The 23,492-nt window shown below is 41.7% G+C and overlaps 1 protein-coding gene across 1 annotated transcript; it reads left to right on the forward strand.

Moving 5' to 3' along the window:
* The first annotated feature begins 15,725 nt into the window (after positions 1-15,725).
* On the forward strand, positions 15,726-16,784 carry foxd2 (forkhead box D2). Its single transcript, XM_041208575.1, has one exon. It carries the CDS (start codon positions 15,726-15,728, stop codon positions 16,782-16,784), a length of 1,059 nt encoding a protein of 352 aa, XP_041064509.1.
* Positions 16,785-23,492: the final 6,708 nt, after the last annotated feature.

A 23,492-nucleotide genomic window follows, 5' to 3' on the forward strand; every position in this document is an offset into this window, starting at 1 on the left:
TTTGTCCATGTTTGAACCAAGGTTGTAATAAGGTCAGGAGCTGTGCAGTGCTGGTGGAACACAAACTGAGTGTTAATAAGCAGGTTATTGCTGAGTAAGTGCCGCTTGATAGCACTGTTGATGACCCATTCTATCACTTTGCTGATGATTGAGAGTAAACTGATTGTGTACAGGACATACCTGGGCAATTTTCCATTTTGCCGGGTAGATGCCAGTGTTGTAGCTGTACTGGAACAGCTTGGCTAGGGTGCGCAGCAAGTTCTGCGGCCCAGGTCTTCAGCACTATTGCCAGAATGTTGTCAGGGTCCATAGCCTTTGCAGTATCCGAAGCCTTCAGTCATTTCTTGATATCACATGGAGTGAATTGAATTGGCTGAAGACCGGCATCTGTGATGCTAGGGACCTCCGGGGGAGGCTGAGCTGGATCATCCACTCAGCACTTCTGGCTGAAGATTGCTCAAATACTTCAGTCTTGCCTTTTACATTAATGTGCTGGGCTCCCATATCATTGAGGATGGGAATATTTGTTGATCCTCCTCCTCTTCCAGTTAGTTGTTTAATTGTCCACCACCATTCATACCTGGATGTGGCAAGACTGCAGAGCTTAGATCTGACCCGTTGGTTGTGGAATCGCTTAGCTGTCTCTATTGCAATATACTTATGCTGTTTGGCATGCAAGTGATCCTGTGTATAGCTTCATCAGGTTGACAACTCATTTTTAGGTACGCCAGGTGCTGCTCCTAGCATGCCCTCCCGAAATCTTCATTAAAGCAGGGCTGATACCCTGACTTGGTTGTAATGGCAGAGTGGGGGATATGCCAGGCCATGAGGTTACAGGTTGTGGTTGAGTACAATTCTGCTGCTGCTGATGGCCCACAGCATCTCATGGTTGCCCAGTTTTGAGTCACCAGTTCTGCTCGAAATCTGTCCCATTTAGTATGGTGATAGTGCCACACAACACGATTGAGGGTGTCCTCAATGTGAAGGCAGGACCTCATCTCCACAATGACTGTGCAGTGGTCACTCCTACCAATACTGTCATGAACAGATGCATCTGTGGCAAGTAGATTGGTGAGGATGAAGTTAAGTATGTTTTTTCCTCTTGCTGGCTCCATCATCACCTGAAAAGAGATGAGGGGGAAACAGGAAATCTAGAAGAGGATATCTGATGTTGGCTTGATAACTCCTCAGGCAGTTATAATTTCTAGTACCCTTCGCCCCCACAAAAACAAACAGGTGGAAATAACAGCTGCCCCTCCAGAGTATCCATTCCTCCCACCCCACCCCCAGGGGTCAGAGTGACCCACTCCCATAGCATCGACTGCCAGGAACAATGGAGGAAGGAAGTATCAGGTGTTACCATGATTTGATGATGACTTCCTGCATGTGCTCTTCGAGGCTGTGACTGAATGGTGGGAGGTTCTCACACTGCAGGATGGGAAGAGGAGACTTCCCTTCAAGACCACTTAATCTTGGATAGATGTGGCAGAGGAGGTTAGTAGCATTCGGGTTGTTTTTAGGACTTGGTTGCAGTGCACAAGAGACTAAACAGCCTTCTCCTTTCTGCAAGAATGAGTGACAAATTTAACTCTCAATGTGGGTGCACACCTGTGGGAGGGTATGTGGGTGATGTGCGAGGCAAATGGGTGCCTTGGAAATGGATCAATGAATTGAGCACAGCCAGAATGCATTCTCAAGGAGCCTTGGCACCCTGCCTTGCTTTGGGAGCTGGAGATTAGAAAGTAAGTTTGGCATGTGAGAAGGAGTGAGGCACTGTAGTTTGTGGGCCCAATCCTGCAGGAATGATTTCTCCAGATGTGAAATTCATCTCTCTTCCATTGTCTTTGCAGGAACAGAGGGCCCATAATGCCCAGGGGAGGGCTAGGAGCAGTGGCGGAGTGCCCAAGCCTGGCAGTGATGACTCAGATGGAGGAGGACATCCTGCAGCTGGCCAGTCACCAGGGATGCAAATCTGCTGGCCATGGAGAGGCTGAAGTTTGAGGCCAGTGGGAGGAGGTAGGTTGAGAATCTGAGGAACTATTGCTTGGTCTGGAGGGTGGTGGCTGTGTTGCTGTGGTCATTGAAGGAATGAATGTGTCTCATTTAAAGGCTGGAAGGACATCATTCGGCGTCATGGGTTAAATGGCAAATGTCTGAGACGTGGTGATTTCTTTTCGAACTTTATCTGCATCATTGAGCAGTGCTACTCTTTTTGTCTTTTGCAGCAGGTCAGTCATCAGCCCTAGCAGCTACCATGCCTGAAGTGGCAGAAAGGGAAGCACAAACATGCAGACCTACAAGCAATCGAATTGTCACTGAACTCAATCAGGCAGTGCCAATGGGAGAGAAGGATGAGGCCTGGAGTCTCCACCAGGCCCTCATTCCTGTCACAACAGCAAGGAGGTACAAATGGACTTTACAATGAGCAACTGTTGTCTGCATTGAGGGGCTCCTCTCAGGGTACTCCTGATAGTGAGAGCGGCTCGTCCATCCCACCTCAGGGTGCCATGGCAATAGGGGAGGCCCCTGCTACTGAGCAAGAGTCCCAGGCAATGGGGCATCAAGACCAGAAGTCTGGCTCCAGTCCAGCTGACAGTGAAAGGGGTGCATCACAGTGCAGAACATGGAAACAAATGAAGAAATCATTGTAGGCACACATGGGTTATCACTGATGTTCCTTTACTTGGGTTTCTATATAAGAAATTGTCTTGAGGATCGTTATTAAATGTTTGTGACCAAGAATGTACCTGTTGTTGTTCTGAGGGATATTGTGATCAGATGCTGGTATAAAGGGCAACTAGCCCATGGATTGTTTGGTAATGCTTGTGGAAACAAGGATCCTCACAGGCCCATTCACCGATGAAATATGCAATTCTGACCTTGGTGCAGTGGCTTGGAATTCTCATACAGTGTGGCAGAGCAGAATATCGTGGAGCACTAATTGTAGTGTTGAAAGGCCTCCACCGCCTTCAGTACTTCAGTATTAGCGACTCCTGAATCTCCCTGACACCCCATCCCTGGTGGCCCTTAGGTAGGACAGCTGGCCAATCTGCATCCACCTGATCCCCTTCCAAATCCTTTTCCAATTTGTCACCTGAGGATGTTGCCTAGTCAACTAGACCCTCATCTGCCAGGGTCTCCCCCTCTGGAGCGCAAGGTTGTGAAGGGTGCAGCAGATTTCAGCCATCAGGGAGACCCAAGCTAGCACATACTGCAGTGCACCACCAGTGTGATCAGACATTTGAATCTCATTTTAAGCAGTCCGTCATGATGGCCCTGCTGGATGTATGGCTCATTGTGTATCAGTGCTCAGCCTCTGTACACGGATTCCTTACCAGGGTCAGCAGTCACCTCTTTAAAGGAAAACCACTGTTGTCAAGTATCCATCCCTCCAATATCACTATGAGGTGAATAGCTGTAACACCTGGGAGTGCATATAGGTGTTATGGCTACTCCCTAGGTACCGCTCACAGACATGCATGATCCTCTGGCAATGGTCACATACAAATTGCATATTCTGGGAGTGTAATCCCTTGTGGTCCACGAAAAGCCTCTGGCTGGCCTGTAGGAGTCTTAATGGCTATATGTCTGCAATTGGTGACTCCTTGCACTTTGGGAAACCCTGCTATGGGACCAAACTCTCTGGCTCTCTTGACATGACTGTCCTTACCCGTTGCATAGTTGATGGAGTCACCTACTCTCCTAAAAAGTGCATCAGTTACCACCTTGATGCAGTGATGTGCAGATACCTGAAAAATGTCACACAAATTTCTGGCTGCTGCTTGAAAGGAGGCTGAGGCATAGAAGTTCAAGGCCTTCGTTAACTTCAGAACTACAGGCACTGGGTGGTTACCTAAGCAATTTGAACTTATCTCTCCAACCAGCAACTTGCACAGTGATGTCACTGTCTCCCAGGAGAGACATAGCCAGTGAAGACGCTGGCATTTAGACAGCTGCATGCAGTTTGACTGCTACCAGGACACTCTTCCCACAGGGTAAGGTCTTCTTCTTGGACGGTCTTGATGACAGTGGCCGCTGCAGCCTTCTGCCTCTCCAACAAAACCAGGAGCCTTATTTGCCTGGTCAGCATGGCATATCTGTCCCTGGACTACTGCCCTCCTCTCCCTCCTCCTCCTCTTCTCCTCCACATTGGAGGTGGCTCCACCAGAGTGCACCATGCCCACGGGGCAGTGACCTCTAACTTCTTAGCTCGACCCTTCCCTCCGTGTCTCCAGACCCCCTGAACTATGATTCCCTTCTAGAGTCTCTTATGCAATGCATCACCTTGGAAAGTTGACACAAGACCAAAATTTAAAAGGCTCCTCATCTCTAGCAGCAGGCTCAGCTGCTGCCTTCACCTTTTCAGAGTGAGTCCGTCTCCATCTCTTATATTGTGCCATGTGCCGCCCATACATAGCTGCCGAGATTTCCTCCCCTGTTTTGGCTCATGCACATCTCACAATCCACGTAAAATTCCAATCAATTGCACCTTTAAGTGCCTCAACTAACCGATAATTGTTCATTTTTGGAAGGTGGGAGTTCTTCCGATTATACGCTCCACTTGCCTCCGTATTATTGCATCATGAGATTGGGTTTCCGACCTGCATCATGGTGCCCAATTTTATGAAAGGACAGGAGGGACAGCTGCCCAATCCATCACTGTAAAATCCAGCCCATTAATTGTATCACTGATTATTTGAGAACAATATCATACCATTCCCAAATTCAAGATGCAGTTATACTGCCATTTTTGAATTGTTGAAAAGTTGCGAAATTTTAATCTGATGTCAAACCAATTTAGAAGGTTTGTAACGTGACAGTTATTTTAAATATATTGAAAGTATAGGTGACCACATGTGCACTCTCAGATAATTTAAATTTATGGCTAGGAGCCAAGTTCGACATGTTCATTTTATTCATGTTAAGCACTCTCTGCCGGTGCTGAGAATTCATTTGGGATCTAGGCTATAAATAAGATACTGCCTGACTGGAAGCAGTTCTGCAAACATATAATTCAGGCAGGTAACCATAGTATGTGCACCCTTACTGGTTTGCAATATATACTCATTATGTTTTCAAAGTTTAAACAAAAGCTAAGAGCTATCTTCAAAAAGGCAGTATACCATTGTGATGTCATTAGTAAGGTAATACAGTATGGTTAACAAAAAGAATACCATTAAACATTTTTAAAGTATAATTAATATTGGAGACTTTCAGTGTTCTGACAATAATAAATGGAATTAAATTAGCGTTAATGCAAATACACAAAAAAATTGGTGGCATGGACAAGCAATTGGCACACAACCTCTGGACATCCAAATATAATTAATCATACCATAAAACTGATTCAGAGAAAGAGAATGCCTACCTATATTTTTTTGGGAACTGTACATAATATATAGCATAGGACAATAGGAATTGGCCATATAGTTGAGCATAATGTGCCAACCACACAAATTCAGGGTTCATAATATTTTGGCAGTGTCCTTGGGGTTTGGCCTAGGCTATCATATATGTGTGGACCAGTGTTCCCCAGTGATTGTGGTTGTATACATATCCTGAACAAACTGGTGATGTACTCTAAAAATAATGAATCTTGTTTTAAAGTTTGGTTGTGTGTGTGTGTGTGTGTGTGTGTGTGTGTGTGTGTGTGGACAATATGCATTTTTGACAAGGATCCTGAATATCAACTTCCTGCTTTAGAACCATAAAACAGATACAGCACAGAAGGAGGCCATTTGGCCCATCATGACCATGCCAGATCTTTGCAAGAGAAATTTATCATATACCGCTCCCCCACATTTTCCCCATAGCCCTGCAAATATTTTGTCTTCAGATAATGATCCAACTCTCTTTTGAAGGCTACAATTGAATGTGTCCCAACAACACTCTCATACAGTCCATTCCAGATCTTAACCACCCACTTCATAAAAAGGGTTTTTCTCAAGGCTGGTGCAAGAGAATTTGCCACCCAAGATGAACCTTCAGCCTGGTGTTCCCCACCCCACCACCAACCACCCCCAATTAACTTTCGAAAATGAATTACCCACTGTAGTATAAGGGTCTGGCACATATAGGGTTAATGTAGGACTGAGCACAGTACCGCCCACACAGTGATGTAAGAGAGCACATGGCCTGCACGCAGGGTCAGTCGAGTGTTGACAGACCTGTGTGTACCAGCAATAATGGGGACAGCTCCTAGCTTGTACCCTTTACTGTATATAGGTAAATAGTTCTAAGAGTCAATAAAGACTTATAGTTAACCTAAATATGACCACAAAGCTTTTTTCAGACCTATCAAAATGTATTCAACACCTACAACACTCACAGGTGCCTGTGGCCTGCCCTTGCTCTGGTCTCAGCCTCTCATTGTACTGCATAATGTTCCCTCAGCACTGCACACTTGATTTGCGCATGTGCTCCCTCACCTCTCATGAGATCTCAACAATAGCATCACTGCGAGATCAACCAGGAGCTTTCTGATAGGTTGAAAATGCATATCTGGGTATTTTTCATTAACTGGCATCACCCATCCCCCACGAATGCTGAATGGGCAAACAACTTTGAAACAATAACAAAACTTTTAAATTAACTTTTTTGCATTCATATTACATGATGACTTAGGTACTAGAAATTTAGACTTTGGGAGAGACACTAATGAACTAAGCAATGGTGGCATTTATAATCTTTTAATTCATGTGGGACATTCAAATATGTAACTGACAAACATCTGTATTATCACTGAACATGTCAAAATAGAGCTGATATCATAAGAAAATACCTGATCGTTTTAACAGTGTTTTGAAACATAACTTGAATTGCTCCAGTGACGATTTCTCTTACATCATATTCTTTTCTTTTACATGTTGCTAAATGCATCGATCTCCCAAGGTGTCCCAATCATTGCTGTTAAACATGTAAATGGTTATTACATCTGTAATATCTGAAACTACCCCAATATGCTACTTATTTTGTGGTTTTGAACGTGAACAATTCTGTTTCCCCTATTTCTAGTAAAGAATCCTGGCTGCTTCTCCTTTTCATATTTATATCTTAACCTCACAAATACAACATTGTGCTGGGATATCCATAAGGAAAATGTTACTCTGAAAAACAAAGGGTAATTTTTGATGGATGGTTTTGTGACTGGAAGGTTGTTTCCAGTGGGGTTCTGCAGGGCTCAGTCTAGGCCCCTGTTTTTTGTGGTATATGTTATTGATTTGGAAGTAAATGTAGGGGGAATGATCAAGAAGTTTGCAGGCAACACGAAAATTGACTGCACAGTTTTTAGTGAGGAGGACAGCTGTAGCCTGCAGGAAGATATCAATGAACTGTTCAGAAGCGCAGAAAACTGGCAAATGGAATTCAGCCGAGCGAAGTGTGAGGTGAAACATTTAGGGATGCCAAAAGAGGCAAAGGATTACACAATAAATTGTAGGATACTGAGAGGTGTAGAGTAAGTGAGAGACCTTTGAGTGAATTCCACAGATCCCTGAAAGTAGCAGGACAGGTTGATAACATGATTACGAAGACATTTCATTAATTAGGTGAGGCATAGAATTTAAGAGGAGGGAAGTTATGCTGGAACTATATAAAGCATTAATTAGACCACAACTGGAGTACTGCATGTGGTTCTGGTCACCTCATTACAGAAAGAATGTAATTGCACTAGAGACGGTACAGAAGGGATTTCTGAGGATGTTTGCCAGGACTGGAAAATCACAGCAATGAGGAAAGATTGGATAGGACAGGGTTGTATCTGAGGAGACTGAGGGATGATTTCATTGAGATGTACAAAATTGTGAGGGGCCTGGATAGAATGGATGAGAGGGGTCTTTTTACTTTAGCAGAGAGGTCAGTGACTAGAGGGCATAGATTTAGAGTGATTGGTAGAAAGGTTAGAGGGGAGATGAGGAAATATTTTTTCCACTCAGAGGTTGTTAGGGTCTGGAGCTCACTGCCTGAAAGGATAATAGAGGCAGAAACACTCAACTCATTTAAAAGGTGCCTGGATATATATCTGTAGTGCTAGAACCTGCAAGGCTATGGACCAAATGCTAAAAAGTGGGATTAGGCTGGGTGGCTTGCTTTTTGGCCAGTGCAGGAACGATGTGCCTAGTAGTCTCTTTCTGTGGTGTAAACTTCTATGATTCTATGATTTCTATCATCGTCCACCAAATGAATATATACTGGCAGCTATGAACACCACAAATTTTAATATAGTAGTTAAGATTATGGCACAGGCAGTTTATTGCACTTTAATAGGAGATCTCAAAATGTATCAGACATGCCAAGTTCCATCAGCACTGCACTAAAACAATCACCACACAAGACTGAAAAGCTATCTTTAATGTTATCATTTTAAAACTATTGCTATTCTGTAGCTAGACTTTGTACTCTTGCCAAAACTTAATTTTAACATGCTTGTATTTCATTTCTGTATGAGTTACTAAATCCAATAGCTTTTGATTCCATTGTGCTAATTTAAACCAACTCTCCCAAAACAAAAATGAACTACAAAAGCCCAATTAAGTTTAATAACAGAGACACTTAAAAAGCCAATTCAGGATAGTTTCAATCTTTATTTGTCAGAGTCTTGTAAAACCAATGCAATTTGCATTACATTAACTGCTTTTCAATAGCGCATTGACCGTAGCTAAAAGATGCTTCCATTTGCACATAATTAAGGGGCAGGTAAATTGTGCAGCATGAGGTACCACACAGATTATATACCTGAGGGGAGTTCTATAGCAAAGATGCCTATATTTCTACTTAACAAGGAGAAGAATGTGTTGGATTCGGCAAGGGTCCAAGAGATGGTGGGTGCCCTAGTACATTTCACAATGCCCACAACTCATTTTAAAGGGATATTAAAGCATGCACGCCATTCAGTTACAGTTATTTCTAAAAGGAAAACAGCTGGAATAATGGACACAATCCTTTCCTTTCAGTATGAATAAATTAATTTGCTGGAAGCAAATTTGTTATTTGTTCATCATTATGTATCCAGCCAGCTTTCAGTTCCAATTTTTTTTTAAAAAAGCTGGCAGTTTTTTGCCACAACTCCCCCAAAGTTTTGCTGCCCTGGTGACTGCCTAGTTCACCTAGTAGTTGCACCGGCCCTGGTTTTCCTCATGTCACAATTTCTTCTGTTGCCTATCACCTCTGGTTCTCAATCCTTGCATCAATGGGAACAGTTTCTCTCTATCTATTCAGTCCAGACCTCTCATGATTTTGAATACCTCTATCAAGTGTGAGAATGGATATTATTTTTAAAAATATTTTTGGGGAATGTTGTGGTATTCTGTGAAGAAGACTATGTGTCTGTTTGTGTGTAAATGATTTAATTAAACTGAGCAAAACTTACTAGAAGACAAATCATCTGGGAGGTTTAAAATGTGAAAGGTTAGGGGCGTAAGGTTTGAGGTACAAGTGAATAGGTTGGATATAACATTTGCATTTTTAGATAAATCGAGTGTTCATTTGAATAACAAAGGGAAGTCATGGGTAACAAGAAACATGTTTGCATCTTGCAGGAGTTCCATAGGCAAATAGAAGAGGGTGTATTACAGTTTATTATCCTGAAAGCAGAGACTAAATAGAAACATTAAAAACTTTATATTTGGAAGGATTTGAGTTTCAAAGAGGTGTGAGAACAATGAACCTGAGATGAAAGGGGGTAAAAGCATTTTAGAGTTACTGTGGAAATCTTAAGGTAGCTGGTTGCTGTGGGCTGGCAGCTGGGGCCGGTAGCTGCTAGCTGTTGACTGTGTGAGGAAGATCTCCTACAAACAGTTCTAGGTTGGGAGAAGATGCAGTTTGAATCAGCCATCCTGTCAAGACAGAAAATTCTTGGGCTGCACATTCTGAAGTTGTGAATTTCCACAGCACTGGGAGAGAGTTTAAGAGGTCATATGGCATGCCTTTATTAAAGCTACAGCAGTTTGCCTTGGATAACATTACTAGATTTTTATACTTAAACACCTATGAGGGAGTGCTGCCTGGAAGGTGTTTACTTGTGGATCTGACCAAGTTGAGAGTCTTTTGGGGGGAGTGTTTTGTTAGGCTAATTTTAACTATGTAACTGTAATCTTATGTGCTTAAGTTTTCTTTTATTCTTGTTAATAAAACTTTTACTTTTAATTTTTAAAATCCCAAAAGTGTTTCTGGGCTTCTTGCTGCTAAGATCAGTATATTTTCTTCTTGTTTTCAGAATACAAAAAGAGTTTGGCCCATTTCGGATTTCGGAAACCAGGTTTCCCTCTGTGGTTTATTTTGTGCAACAATTAACATCAATTGTGGTCATAACACAAAGTTCCTCTCAACCTTCTCTTCTCCAAGGAGAAAAGCCTCAGCTTCTCCAATAAATCTACATAACTGAAGTTCTTCATGTCTGAAATCATTCTTGTGAATCTTCTCTAATGCCTCCACATCCTTCCTAAAATGTGGCACCCAGAACTGGACACAATGCCCCAGTTGTGGCTGAACCCAGTGTTTTCCTTCTTTCAATACTCTGTGTCTCTATTTATAAAGTCCAGCATCCAGTATGACAATGCTTCCCAAGCTTTTTCCTGGTATGTGATCCCAGATTTAAAATTTCGGGGGCACAAAGCTGTTGAGCAGGGTGATGGTGGAGAGTCAGGGGGAGAAAGGCTTCAGTCGCTGAGGGGGGGCTTCAGTTGCTGGGGTTTCAGTCACTGCTGGCGGGGGGGGAAGGGTTTCAGTTGCTGAGCAGGGGGAGCAGGGGTGGGAAAGCTTCATTTATTTTTATTCATTCATGAGATGTAGGCGTCACCGGCTAGGTCAGCCTTTAATGCCCATCATTAATTAAATTTCATCCTTGTTCAGAGGACATTTAAGAGTCAACAACATTGCTGTGGTTGTTGGCCAGACCAGGTAAGGACGGCAGATTTCCTTCCCTAAAGGACATTAGTGAACCAGGTGGGCTTTTACCAGATGAGCTTCAGTTGTTGTGGAGGGATGGGGGGCCGGGGGGTGGGGGGGGTGGGGGGGTGTGGTGGGGGGTGGTGGGTGGGGGGTACTTTAGTTCTTTTAGTTCTTGTCTGGGGGAGTGAGGGAACAGGAGTTGAACATTGGAGAAGTTGATGAAAAGACAGGATTTTTCAAAAGAAACTGACCCACAGTTTTGGAAGCCCTGCATTTAGCTTTATTAACCACTCTCCCAACCTGCCCTGCCAGCTTCAATGATTTGTGCATGTATACCTCCAGGTCCCTCTGCTCCTGCACCCTCTTTAGAATTGTATCCTTTATCTTATATTGTTTCTCCACATTTTTCCTACCAAAATGAATCACTTCACACTTCTCTGAATCAAGTTTCATCTGCCACTTGTCTGCCCATCCCACCAACCTGTCAATGTCCTTTTGAGGTTTAACTCTATCTTCAATTTTCACAATTCTTCCAAATTTTGTGTCATCTGCAAATGTTGAAATTGTGCCCTTGCCACATCATTAATATACATCAAGAAGAGCAAAGGCCTAACAGTGACCCCTCAGGAACCCCATTGTAAACATTCTGCCAGTCCAAAAACAACTGTTCACCACTACTTATTTGTTTCCTGTCATTCAGCCAATTTTGTATCCATATTGCTACTGTCCCTTTTATTCCATGAGCTCTAACTTTGCTCACAAGCCTGTTGTGTGGAACTTTTATCAAATATTTTTGGAAGTCCATGTACACCACATCAACAGCATTACCCACATCTACTTCTCTGTTACTTCATAAGATACTTAAGCATGACTTGCCTTTAACTAATCCATGCTTGCTTGTTTTAATTAGCCTGCATTTGCCCAAGTGATGTTAATTTTGTCCCAAATTATAGTTCCTAAAAGCTCCCCCACCACCAAGGTTAAGCTGACTGGCCTGTAGTTACTGGGCTTACCCTTACATTCTTTTTTGAGCAAGTGTGTAACTTTGCAATTCTCCAGTCCTCTGGTACCACACTTGTAGCTAAAGGGGATTGGGAAATTGTGGCCAATGTCTCCACCATTTCCACCCTTCCCTCAACATCTCATCCGGTTCTGGTGACCTGGTTTACAGAAGTTGGGGAATGATGAAGTTGGCCACGTTTTAAGCGGTGGCCTCTCCCACATACATTGAATGAGTTAAACGGAGGGGTCATTCCAAGCTATCAATGCAATCCACTCTCGCTGCTGATTGTTATTCTGGAAGGTGGCTGTTGCTCGCCCACTCCACAGCAGACAGTAGGTGGCGCATTTGACATTCGCCTGCTAAATTAGCAAGGCTTCCTAAATGGGAGTTGTTCTTTTGACACCGAGACATGAAAGTAACGATCAGAACCTTCATGTTGGGGGCGAGTCTGCAGCTTGCTGGGTCGTGTTGTGTTCAATCCGATAGATCACGATCGAAAGTGAGAAAGGCAAGCAGATATGCCGCGCCAAGTTATCAGGATCTTAAATCCACGCGGAATCCGTTCGATGTTAACAGTTGGAGAGGTTTTAGTGTCCTCTATCGCTCGAAACACGCAACCAAACCGTTGAGACTGTTTCACTTAAACTTGGTGAAAAAGGATTTAGGTAAACATATTTTAATCCGTATATAAATACTGATGCAAAACAAAATTCCTTTAAAATATTTTTATATAGCAGAACTAAAGTCCTGGCTGACGCGCGAGGCTGTTGCTTGCACAATGTAAAAAAAATGACCTTTGTTCCTTTGAAACCATTACACACAAGGAACAACAATTCGTTAAGATTTACCCAGAATCACATTCACATCTTATTGCCTATCTAGAGAAAACGCCAGGATATTGTAGTTTCTGGTGTGATTTAAAAGGTCACTGAACTTAATAAATAGGCTCACATTCACGGGTTAGGAAAATCGAAACAAGAAAATAACTTTGCTCATATTACTAAGCAAAGAGCCTTTCTATAACTATCTTGCTTTTCTTTCTAATTGTTTAAATCACATTTTAAATGCCGGTTACATTGTATATGTGACAGCCGGTCAATGTATACATGCTTTAGCTGAGGTGTCCTGCTTTCGCGTATTGCAGGAATAGTTGGCATTCAGGTAGATAATTGAGGATAGAGAGATTACATCGTTGATGTTGGTAGCAACAGTATCCTAATCCTTAGTTTTTATTTGCCAGCACAGGGTTTCTTTAGGGACGCTTGTGATCAGCTGTGTGTTTAGTTTAAATCAACTTGTATGTGTTTCAATGTGTTTGTGGAATGCTCTGGAAATCAACAGGAGAGATCACATAATCATTTAGAAAGTACAAACTGTTGGGAATTTGAAAGTGGAGTGGCATTTGGAATTGACAGCTGTTGTCCACGTTTGCTGTTGCTTTACTAGATACATGGAGTGAAAGCCCAGCCAGCACCTGTTGCAGTACACCAACGCTATACGCGGAATACACCACTTCTTAGCTGCCCTTTAAACTTAGTCCAGCTTTCTTGGATTACAAATTACTCAATATGCCATTTCAGTCACTTGCAACAATTTTACATCAACAAAGAGATGAGTTTCCACAATAGTTCTCAAAGCAATTCTGCTGGCAGTATGAACCAGAACCAGGTGGGGTCAAACTGGCCATTTTAACAAATGATTCATAATGTACAAATTCCCAATGCAGTAAGCAAACAGAAAGCTATGCATTCGACAAGAGCGTTAAACACAGATAACCGTGAACCGTGTCTGGCCATTTATTTATTGGGCCGCATTAAGCCCAGTGTAGCAGCGCTAAGGTTATTTGGAAACACAAAACTTTGAAATCAAACGTTCTCTTAGAAAATTCAAGTTTAAAAGAACAAAATAATCAGGAGATGTGACCCCAGGAAATAGCATTTGGCGTGAAGTTCTTAATTATCTTAAAATCTCGAAATAGACATAGTCAAGTCTAAATGTGGACGGAGCTGATTGTCATAATTGTGAAACATTGCGGATAACATGATGTATTGCATTGTTGTACTGAGATTTATTGTACAACAGCGAGGATTTGTTAAACACTAGCAGCTGGCGGCCTTACTACAATTGTATACAAACAACCCCATCACATCAGCCTCCTCTTGGATAAATTTTGATTATATCCAATAAAGTTTGGAATTATCTGTTCTGTGGCTGTTATGTGCGGGGTTTTTTTTTGCAAACTCTTGCCTTAAACTGCTAAAACGAAGCGGGAGCAATCAACATATCCGGCGTTCGTGGTGATGAAGAGGGTGTTCCCCATGATGCACACTGAACTCATTTTGAATGGGAGCCTCGACAAAACGAGCATTTAGGTAACATTGTAAAATTCAGCAATCGTTGTCTTTGAGAATGCATCAGGAAAAACGGCGATTTATAAATTCAGCTTAACCTGAATAAAGAAGGTGGTGATCTTTCAAAAGGACGTAGTGCATGAAATTGGGTACATTTTTAAACAATTTGTGATTGCAGATCCTAAAAGAAAGTATACATTTTTTTTCCAGCGACCGAAAATCTGAAGTTGATTTACTTTATGAGCGGCGACCGCGCTGGCGGTGGTGAGAAAGCTCAAAGTAAACTGAGATTGTCAGATTACTGTAATACCGCCGATTCTTTTTTGTTCCATGTTCATTCACAATTAAAGTTGTTGTCTCCTTCTTTCCCCGGGACAGAACAAGTCAGTTTGAAGTGACGAGCATGTTAGATTTTTTTCTGTTGCTAAACAGAGTAAACCCACGGCAGTAAACTATTTGAATCCTTGGAAATATTCTTCATATATTTCATACGTAAGTATATGGATGTCCACATATCTTCCCATGTTAGTAAAGGCATATATTTGACGAGGTAGCTATCTTAAAAAACGGATCAAGTATATATTACAGAAGCTATTTTAAATGGCCGAGATCATTCTTTAGTAAGTTTTCCAGCCAGTGAAAAGTGAAATTGGCGACTTTAATTGAACAAAATAAGCTGCAAGAATCCCATTCTTTTTAATGGCCCCATGCCGGTTTAATACAATAGGTGTTTGTGTAAAGCTTTTGACAGAATCTCGACTGGACGGGAGTACAGTAAAGGCGCCTCTGCAGTGCAATGCAACATAGGAATGGATCAGATGATGTAGACACGCGAACTAGAAAACATTGTATTAACACAATTCGATTAAAAATGGAGAAAATCGGAGATGACATATTTTAAATCAAGTGATATAAAATATTGGTGATTACGGTGATTAAAAAAGTATGAATTGCAGGCTGTCTGATCTTGGGATTGAATGTGCCTGCTCTAAGTTTCACTGGGTGATATCTAGCTGATCTCCCTTTAAGAGGAGCCCGGAGCTCTTCACCCAGAGAGAACCCAGCTCGCCCCTGACGTCAGAGCCACGTGACGCCCCCTGTCGGATAAATGTCTATTGACAGCAGATTGAGGAGCACAAGAGGTTTCCGCAGTCTGCCTCAGCCCGGCCAACTTTTTTTTAAAAAAACTTTGCACCCAGCCTCGATCGGCTGGGCAACCATATACAACTCACATGCATAGGTATGTAACAGGGCACGGCCAGCCAGAGGCAATATAAAATCAAAGGAGAAATAACCTAATCCACCGATCTGCAAAGTGGTCGATGGTATAAAGAGAACAAGGACCTCTTGGAAAGGACTGCGGGCTCCCTGATAGCGACTGGTTCTCCTTTTAGCCATTCTGAGCCACTCCACTAGGGGGTCTGGGAGACTGGAGATTTGCTACCGGCAGAAGCATTGAAGAAACTGGGCCGATCACTTCAACAATGACTCTAGGTGCCGATATGTCTGATCATTCTCTGCTCTCTGAGGATACGGATATTGATGTGGTCGGTGATATGAACGGCAAAGAGGGGAAATATGGTAGTTTTCACTCAGACAATGATTCCGATGATAACTTAAGCAGAAACGTTTCTGAGAATGTCGAGTCGCCGGACTTGTCCAGCGGATCTGATCCAAGTACAACCCGGGGCAGTGACAAGCCGTGTAAAAGTACTCTGGTGAAACCTCCTTATTCTTACATCGCTCTGATCACTATGGCCATCCTCCAGAGTCCAAAGAAGAGACTAACACTGAGTGAAATCTGTGAGTTTATCAGTAATCGTTTCCCCTACTACAGAGAAAAGTTTCCTGCCTGGCAGAACTCCATCCGACACAATCTGTCCCTCAACGACTGCTTCGTGAAAATCCCCCGGGAGCCCGGCAATCCCGGCAAGGGCAACTACTGGACCCTCGACCCCGATTCTGCAGACATGTTTGACAACGGCAGCTTCCTTCGCAGGAGGAAACGCTTCAAAAGGCAACAACCGTCCGAGATCTTGAGAGATCACAGCAGCTTCCTGCCAAGTTTTGGATATGGACCTTATGGCTGCGGCTATGGCATCCAGCTGCAGAATTTCCACCACCCCCATCACCATGCGTCACCCAGCACTTTCCCATTCCAATCTCCACACTGCGCAGTGCCATCTCCAGCCTCAATGTTTCAAACTCCAGCCATCCCCTCGCTTTTACACGGCAGCGACCTAACCAGGAAATCCTTCTACCCACAGTTAAGTCCCACTCTACCCAACCTGCAAGGATTGAAAGCCGACCCGAGCCAGTCCAGGCCTTCCTTCTCCATAGACAATATCATCGGGGCTGCTCCATCAAATGCCCCCGGGTCGCCTTATTCAACCCCGGCTGGAAGTCAAGCCCAGGTATTGGCAATGTTAACTCCGGCACTCACACAGTCCCAGAACCCCCTGAACTTAACACACGAAAATGTTCTACAGACTGGACAGAACTTTACAAGTAAACTCACAAATCTTAACACCTGTCACTATTAAATTTCTCGTCCCATGTCAGGTAGGAATGATACATTTTTGAATATTTGGAACCACACAAATATTTCTGTTCTGGAAAAAAAGACGAAATATATTTATCATATGTATATATGTACATTTCAAAGAATGCGTGGGGAATACTGAATTCTTAATGTCACCCTTTATAGTGTTCTCTGTACTGAATGTTAAGTCTTTTCAACATTTTGATCCACTACCTTGTTCAAGCACTGTTGAAGGACGGTTAGGGACCCTCAGGATTATTACACCGACTTTGATGTAAAATGCGCAATTCATGGACGAATTTGACGAAAGGAGAATTAATAAATGGATCTTTTAACATTTCCGTTATCTTTAAGGTCTAGTCCCTAAATATCTGTTTTATGTTTTTTTGTAATTATTTGTATATAAATATAGGAAAGATGTACAACGCACGCACCCCCTGCCTGCTGTCCCGTTGGGTTGTGCATCGATCTATTTTATGAGGGATGCCTGTGAATAATCCAGTGCTGTTTGTTTCAAAATGTCCATCAGGTCTTTTGGTGTAAATTAATAAATGTGTTGAACTCTGAAAAAATATGTCTTCACATGTATTTGTATATAATATTTGCACATAAAATTCCAACCCTACTTTTAAGTAACTAAATGTGCTTCCGATTTACAACTTATGTTAGCAGAGTCAAGGAATGGCGGTAATACTTTTCAGTTAATGTTAACATATTCTGCCAAATACGATGACATTAACTATGGAATTGTCCAAAAAATGACTGTTTTCGAGTTTGATGGAACATGTTGCAAATTCTAGGTTTGTGTTAAATAGGGTTGCTCTAATTAACGTTGACCGAGTAAAGGAACTCAGGCGCCCAGTTAGTTTAACTAAGGGGTCAAGGGACATTCATTTGTAGTGTTGTTGAAACTAAAGCGCGAGCTGTTCTATTTCAGCGAGATATAACAGCTTTTAAGGTAACAAAAACGTTAATCGTTAACGTACAAGGGAAAGCACATTTTTAGTTCGTAATTTCCGCTTAGAAAAGGAAACCAAAAGAATGGCCAAGATATCCATTATTAATGAAATGTGTGCGAGCTGGTCATTTTTATATCCATACGGCCAATCGTCTTATTCAAAGTGTTTCAAATCAAGCTTTTGTACGGAACAAGCAAACGGTCGAAGGGCTGCTTTTTAATGGGGTAGCTATCGACTACAGCAGAAAAGTTTCATACATTTTACAAAGCTCCTTATACTCATCAAGCGTAAAGTTTAGCTGGAATCGCCATTTTAGTCCACCTGTATCTTGGTTGGTATTTTCCTGTAGTTGGTTGGATACCGTTTGATCTAACAATTTGCACACTTTTGGTGCTTGTCAATCTGGGGGCACTGGTTTGGAACTGCTCCTTCCAACTCCTCGTACACCAGTGGCTTGTTGGTAGATCTGGTTTTGGATTCTATTTTCTGGGCAGCACTAATTTGCAGAAGCTTTGTATCTGCTGTAATCCATATAAAGGCCGGCTAGTTTGTTTATGTTGCTGATAATGCCTTGTCCTGAATAAACGGCTCTCAGTGAGCGGTCTCAGCTCTCAGCTCCAGCTCACACATTTGCTTTTGAAAAGCGATCTTCTCTCAGACAGTTGGGTTGTCTTTTATGTTTGTGTTTCTTTGCCTGTAGAAAGGTTGTTTAAGACTCGAGGATCCGCGCCACGGGACAAAATAGACGGGCAATGAATCTATTTTAAAAGTTTGCCAACTGAATGTTTTACTTCGAATTGTAAATTTATTTTATTCGCTGGGACTCTGGAAATTGCTACATTACTGCGTATGGTTTTGCTGACACACTCATTACCCCGAAGTAGCTCTTTTTGAAGCCTTTGATGATGCTGAAATATGTTTTCTCTGTAGTTTCGGTCCTCAAGATGTGTTTTTAATTACTGACATCAGTCTGTACATATCGGCCGCATAATTTCGACTAATTGGCAAAAAATGAAGACAATCTTCAAGAATCAACCACAGGGTAAAAAGAACACGCCTAATTAAAAATAGTGTCCCTCTTGATGGGCCCATCTAGGATGCAATTAAAAAAATTCCAATCAATTCGACAAGTTTTTTAAAAATATCTTACTTTTTCTCCAAGTGCCCTGTTTAGCGCTTTCTTGCTATTGTAGCCTTTTGGTGCGTTTAAATGCCTTAAACAGGATTGAAATACATAATAAAATAGACAAACACAACTCTTATGTATAAACTGCTATTCCCTTAAGTTTCCTGTAGAGAATATTTATTTTCAGCAAATATTTTAATGAGTGCAGATTTTTTCATCCAAAGTGATCGGGTTTTTTTTTCGGTTTATGAAACTGACCTGGAAAGGGGAGGGATGTGCACTAGATAAGTTAATGTAACATGAAAACAATCTTCTGGGTATTTTTTTTATTTCAGACTTCCAGCATCCGCAGCATTTTGCTTTTATTTTAGAAGTTAATGAAACAGATTGTGTCATTTGAGGACGTTTATTTCAAAGGAATATTAACCATTATGAAAACATTATCAGTCTTATTGGTGATATAGAATCTGGTTTTAAATGTTTGGGAACTCGGCCTACTCAGAACCGTAGAGAACATGTTGGGAAGCTCGAATTGTAAACTACAGATTTAATCCATTTTTAAACTGCAACCTGCGTTGTTCTCGGGCTTTTAAAGATGGTCATTCGTTTTGTTCCTATTTGTAAAGGACTGGAAACACACCTGAAAGTATATCCATGCCCTTACTTAAATAAGTGCCGCCGCCTCACTTTTTGCTTGGGTTTGAATGTTGCCTGACAAACAATCTATGAAGAGGGCTCTTCTTACAAACTCTTTATATGGCAGCTGAAACAGTTCACACACACACACACAACGTGTACGGTGTGCACAGCAAGGAGCCACATTCGCGAAATAGGAGCTATCACCTTCAGCCTAAATCTTTTAAGGACCATGTTAATAAGGGATTATTTGCAATAACAGCAATAAAACCGCCTGAAAACAGTACCCATTTGTAGTAGACTGTGTAAATCTCAAATTATTGTTCAATGGGTCGTCACGGGCACTGAAGGTTGGATTGTTTTAACCAAGTAAATACTGCTAAATGTGCAGCTTAACGTCCGCTTCATAGAGTTTAGAATTTCAACACCCCCACCCCACCAACCCCCCCCCCGCCCTCCCTTTCTATTCTAAAGGGGCTTTGCCTATTAACTGGATCACAGGGTTCTTCTGAAAATGGCTTCAGCGTTGATTAGGGGGATTTTTTTTTGAAGCCACGAGCTGCAAAGGGGAGTTTGTCAGTTTTATACCGTGTGTGTGTCTGTGAGGCGAAGCAGCCAAAGCTGCTTAGACATGAAGGATGTGTTCACTTGAGGCGGAACACTGAGAATAGGCATCTGGCTGGAATATAGTCAAGCTCTCTGCCCAGAATGGGACCAGAAGCAGAGCCCAAACGTATAAAGATTTATGGTGTATACGTACCCAGTTTCTCGGTGGCAGTGGTGAATTTTGAATGCCGTTGATATTAATGATTACACTTATGCAATAGTGAAAACAACTGCATATCACATGTATTTACTAAAAATGTCGAATAATATTGATAGAACATTTGGGAAATGTCATTTGTGCTCTTTTCACATCTTCCTTTTCTGGCCCATATTTCCCGGGGTTGATATTAAACACATATTGAAACTGTTAACTGTTTCTTAGATATAATGGTTTTCTAAGTTGTTTTATGATCACATTCCTAATGAGAACCCCCCCTCCTCACCCCCGCCCAACCCCCAACCCCAACCCCCTACATTTTCAAAAGAATCTGGAATTTTAACCTAATTAAGACCTAAGGCAGAATATCAAGTTTAGTGTCAGGATTATCGCTGTCCAGCAAATAACTGGTTTGCACAACAGCGCAATGCTGATGTTACCATATGTAATACTAAATCAATATTACGATTACTAAGCTTTTCAAATGTAGTGGTAATTATTTTAGACTCTGATGTTTTGTATCTGTATGCCTAGAAGATTACACTTTCAAAGATTTTACCGCGCGAGCACATACGTGCTTTATTATCGAAATGTCTGCATTTCCTCTAAATTCGGGATGAGATTTGCTTTCCGTTTCGAAGATAAACATTCAAATCGATTGCTCAATATCCCAGAAAAGATGTTTCCAAATCCTAGTGCTATCCACATCATTTGGATTTTTTTTCTGTTTTGTAAATAGTCTAATCTTCCAAACGAAGCAAATGATGTTAGTTGATATGAGAACATACAGTTCAACTAGAGGATTTAAAATGGCATCCTCTTTAATGTAAGGTTACGAAACAGGGCAAAAAAATATATTGTTTTTACTCCATTGCAAACAAATCCCACACCCAGTTAGCTATGTTGCACTCAAGTGTCATTGTCCTTTTCATAACCTGATAAAATATCAAAATGAGAGCTCTGCCCGCGGTCTCCTGCAACAGGTGTCGGGTTCGCTCAGAACAAGAGGGTTTTCTTTGATCCTGAGATTATTGGTGTCATCCATCCGAACTCAATTCAGATGCAAATGGTGTGAGTTCGATTTCTGCTTTGATGGGGAAGAGAGTGGTCCAAGTACAAGGATTGTTGTGGGCTCGAGGATGTGTGTGGTGCGTAAACGCAGTTGTTCGGACGGATTATATGATGACATTGGATCCTCGCAATGATTGTTATTGAAGAAAGACCAGGAATGTTAAAGTGAAAGGAGAGAAAGTATCTCGGAGAAAGTTATTCTATTAAAAGAGCCCAGCAAGGATCAAGCAGATAGGAAACATAGTAATGTTTTTTTCATTATTTGTATGTATTCCTCTGAAGAATTACAAGCTGATTGTTCGCTCGAAAGGCCTGCTACATTTGTGGAGTCATTTATTGTAATAACAATATACCCATAAAAAACATTACCCGTTTTCTCTAAATATTCATTCCATGTAGAACATGCAAACAGAAATTGAAACCGGAATCATACAAAACAATGAGAAAATATTTTCGAAAGAATCAAGACGCCTCATTCTCAGCACTTTGTATTAAATTGCTTTGGGTTACAAGCTCGGCTATTCATTTTCGTCCCTGAAAACTACGTATTTTATTTCATTTCGCAAAGGGGACAAAATCCCTATCTACACCCTTACATTCAAAAATAAACTCTTGATAGCGAATGACAAATCATTTAAGAAACATAGTGCTAACTTTCGGTTTTTTGACACGTTTTTAACTGACTGTGACAAATTGATGGACACCTGCCCGAGTCATTTCACTGCACACAGTGAGCGCGGTCCCGCCAGAACTCTCAAATGTGCTGCAGATTTATACAGCGGGGCTCTGCTCGTAAAACGCACTTTCTTCCCGCAGACTTGTCCTATTAAAAACCAAACTAACAAAATAATTTTCGCTTTTCATGTTTTCACCGGTAACCCATCGGCAGCTTTTTACTTGAGATTTGAGTTGGCCAAAACTGAAGGTTTGAAGTGAAATGTTCACGACGCGTGCGTTCTGTGTTGTTGATAAGAATATTTCAAAATGCGTTTTGTGGCAATGTCACTAATGGATCGATGTCTATTTTACCTCTCGCATGGTCTTTTTCATAAAACGCCGCTATTTTTAAGATTGCCGAGGGTCGCATTATAACCAATGCCTTCATGGAACTCACTTTGATCACAAGGTTCGAAAAACAGAGTTGAGTCCAATGATCTTTTTCTTAAATGACATAAGGAAACGCGGGAAAGGGCCCTGTTGGTACATTTGATGTTCACATATTAAATAAAAAAGGCCAAAGATGAGATTGAATATGTTTTACGGTAAGTTAACAACCACAATACAACTTAATAAAATTAGTCCGAAACAAGCAAAAGCCATGCACTATTTAATTATCTGTGACAGTGTTTTGGGAAATAAAAATTGAATTTAAAATGATTTTGGGATGGCCTGTGGATTTATGATTGTGTTTTTGGACAGATGACTTGGAACAGAAAGAAATCCGGGTTCTCTAAGCCATGTCCACGTAGGGTTCTGTTATTGGATTGGAAATGCCTTGGACTCGAATGATCCTTTCAAGCGACAGAGGTTCCCTTAACCTCGCCATCTCCGAAGAGGACAGCTGGATCCTTCTGACAGCGATTCCTTTCAGCTCCTCTGACAGCATTTTCACCCTGGACCCATCGCCTGGAATGACAAAGTGACTGCACCTGAAAAGTCAGCACATCTCCGTTGCCAGCAGACTTGGATCAAGGTAAGTTCATATTACCTGACACACTCCAGATAAGTAATACCTCCTTCTAATCTCCATAGCTTCCCCATTTACAAAACGAAGGAACTTACAATTCAACATGCTCGATTTTCTAAAAACTAAACTGAAAAAAAGAATGCCATGATATTCATGTGACAGATAATCATACTTATGTTAAGTAAGAGAAAAAACTGGATCAATACGTTACGTTGCCATAGGAAGAAACGGGCCTTTGGAGAAGATTGGTAATTGGAAGAATAATTATCCAGTATTTAAACGCACTGTGAGGACATAGGGCTTCTTTTCAATGTGAACTCTTGTTGCGAAAGGGAAAACATTTCTTTTTAATGTGGAGATCTGGCTGCTTCTGTGCAACTCCTATATACGTCAATAAGAGATATATGCTGATTTTATTAAGAAAAATATCTTCTTCCGAAAGAAAGACTACAGAGGATACATTTCAT

Source organism: Carcharodon carcharias, chromosome 16 (genome assembly GCF_017639515.1).
Source record: "Carcharodon carcharias isolate sCarCar2 chromosome 16, sCarCar2.pri, whole genome shotgun sequence".
NCBI lineage: Eukaryota > Metazoa > Chordata > Chondrichthyes > Lamniformes > Lamnidae > Carcharodon > Carcharodon carcharias.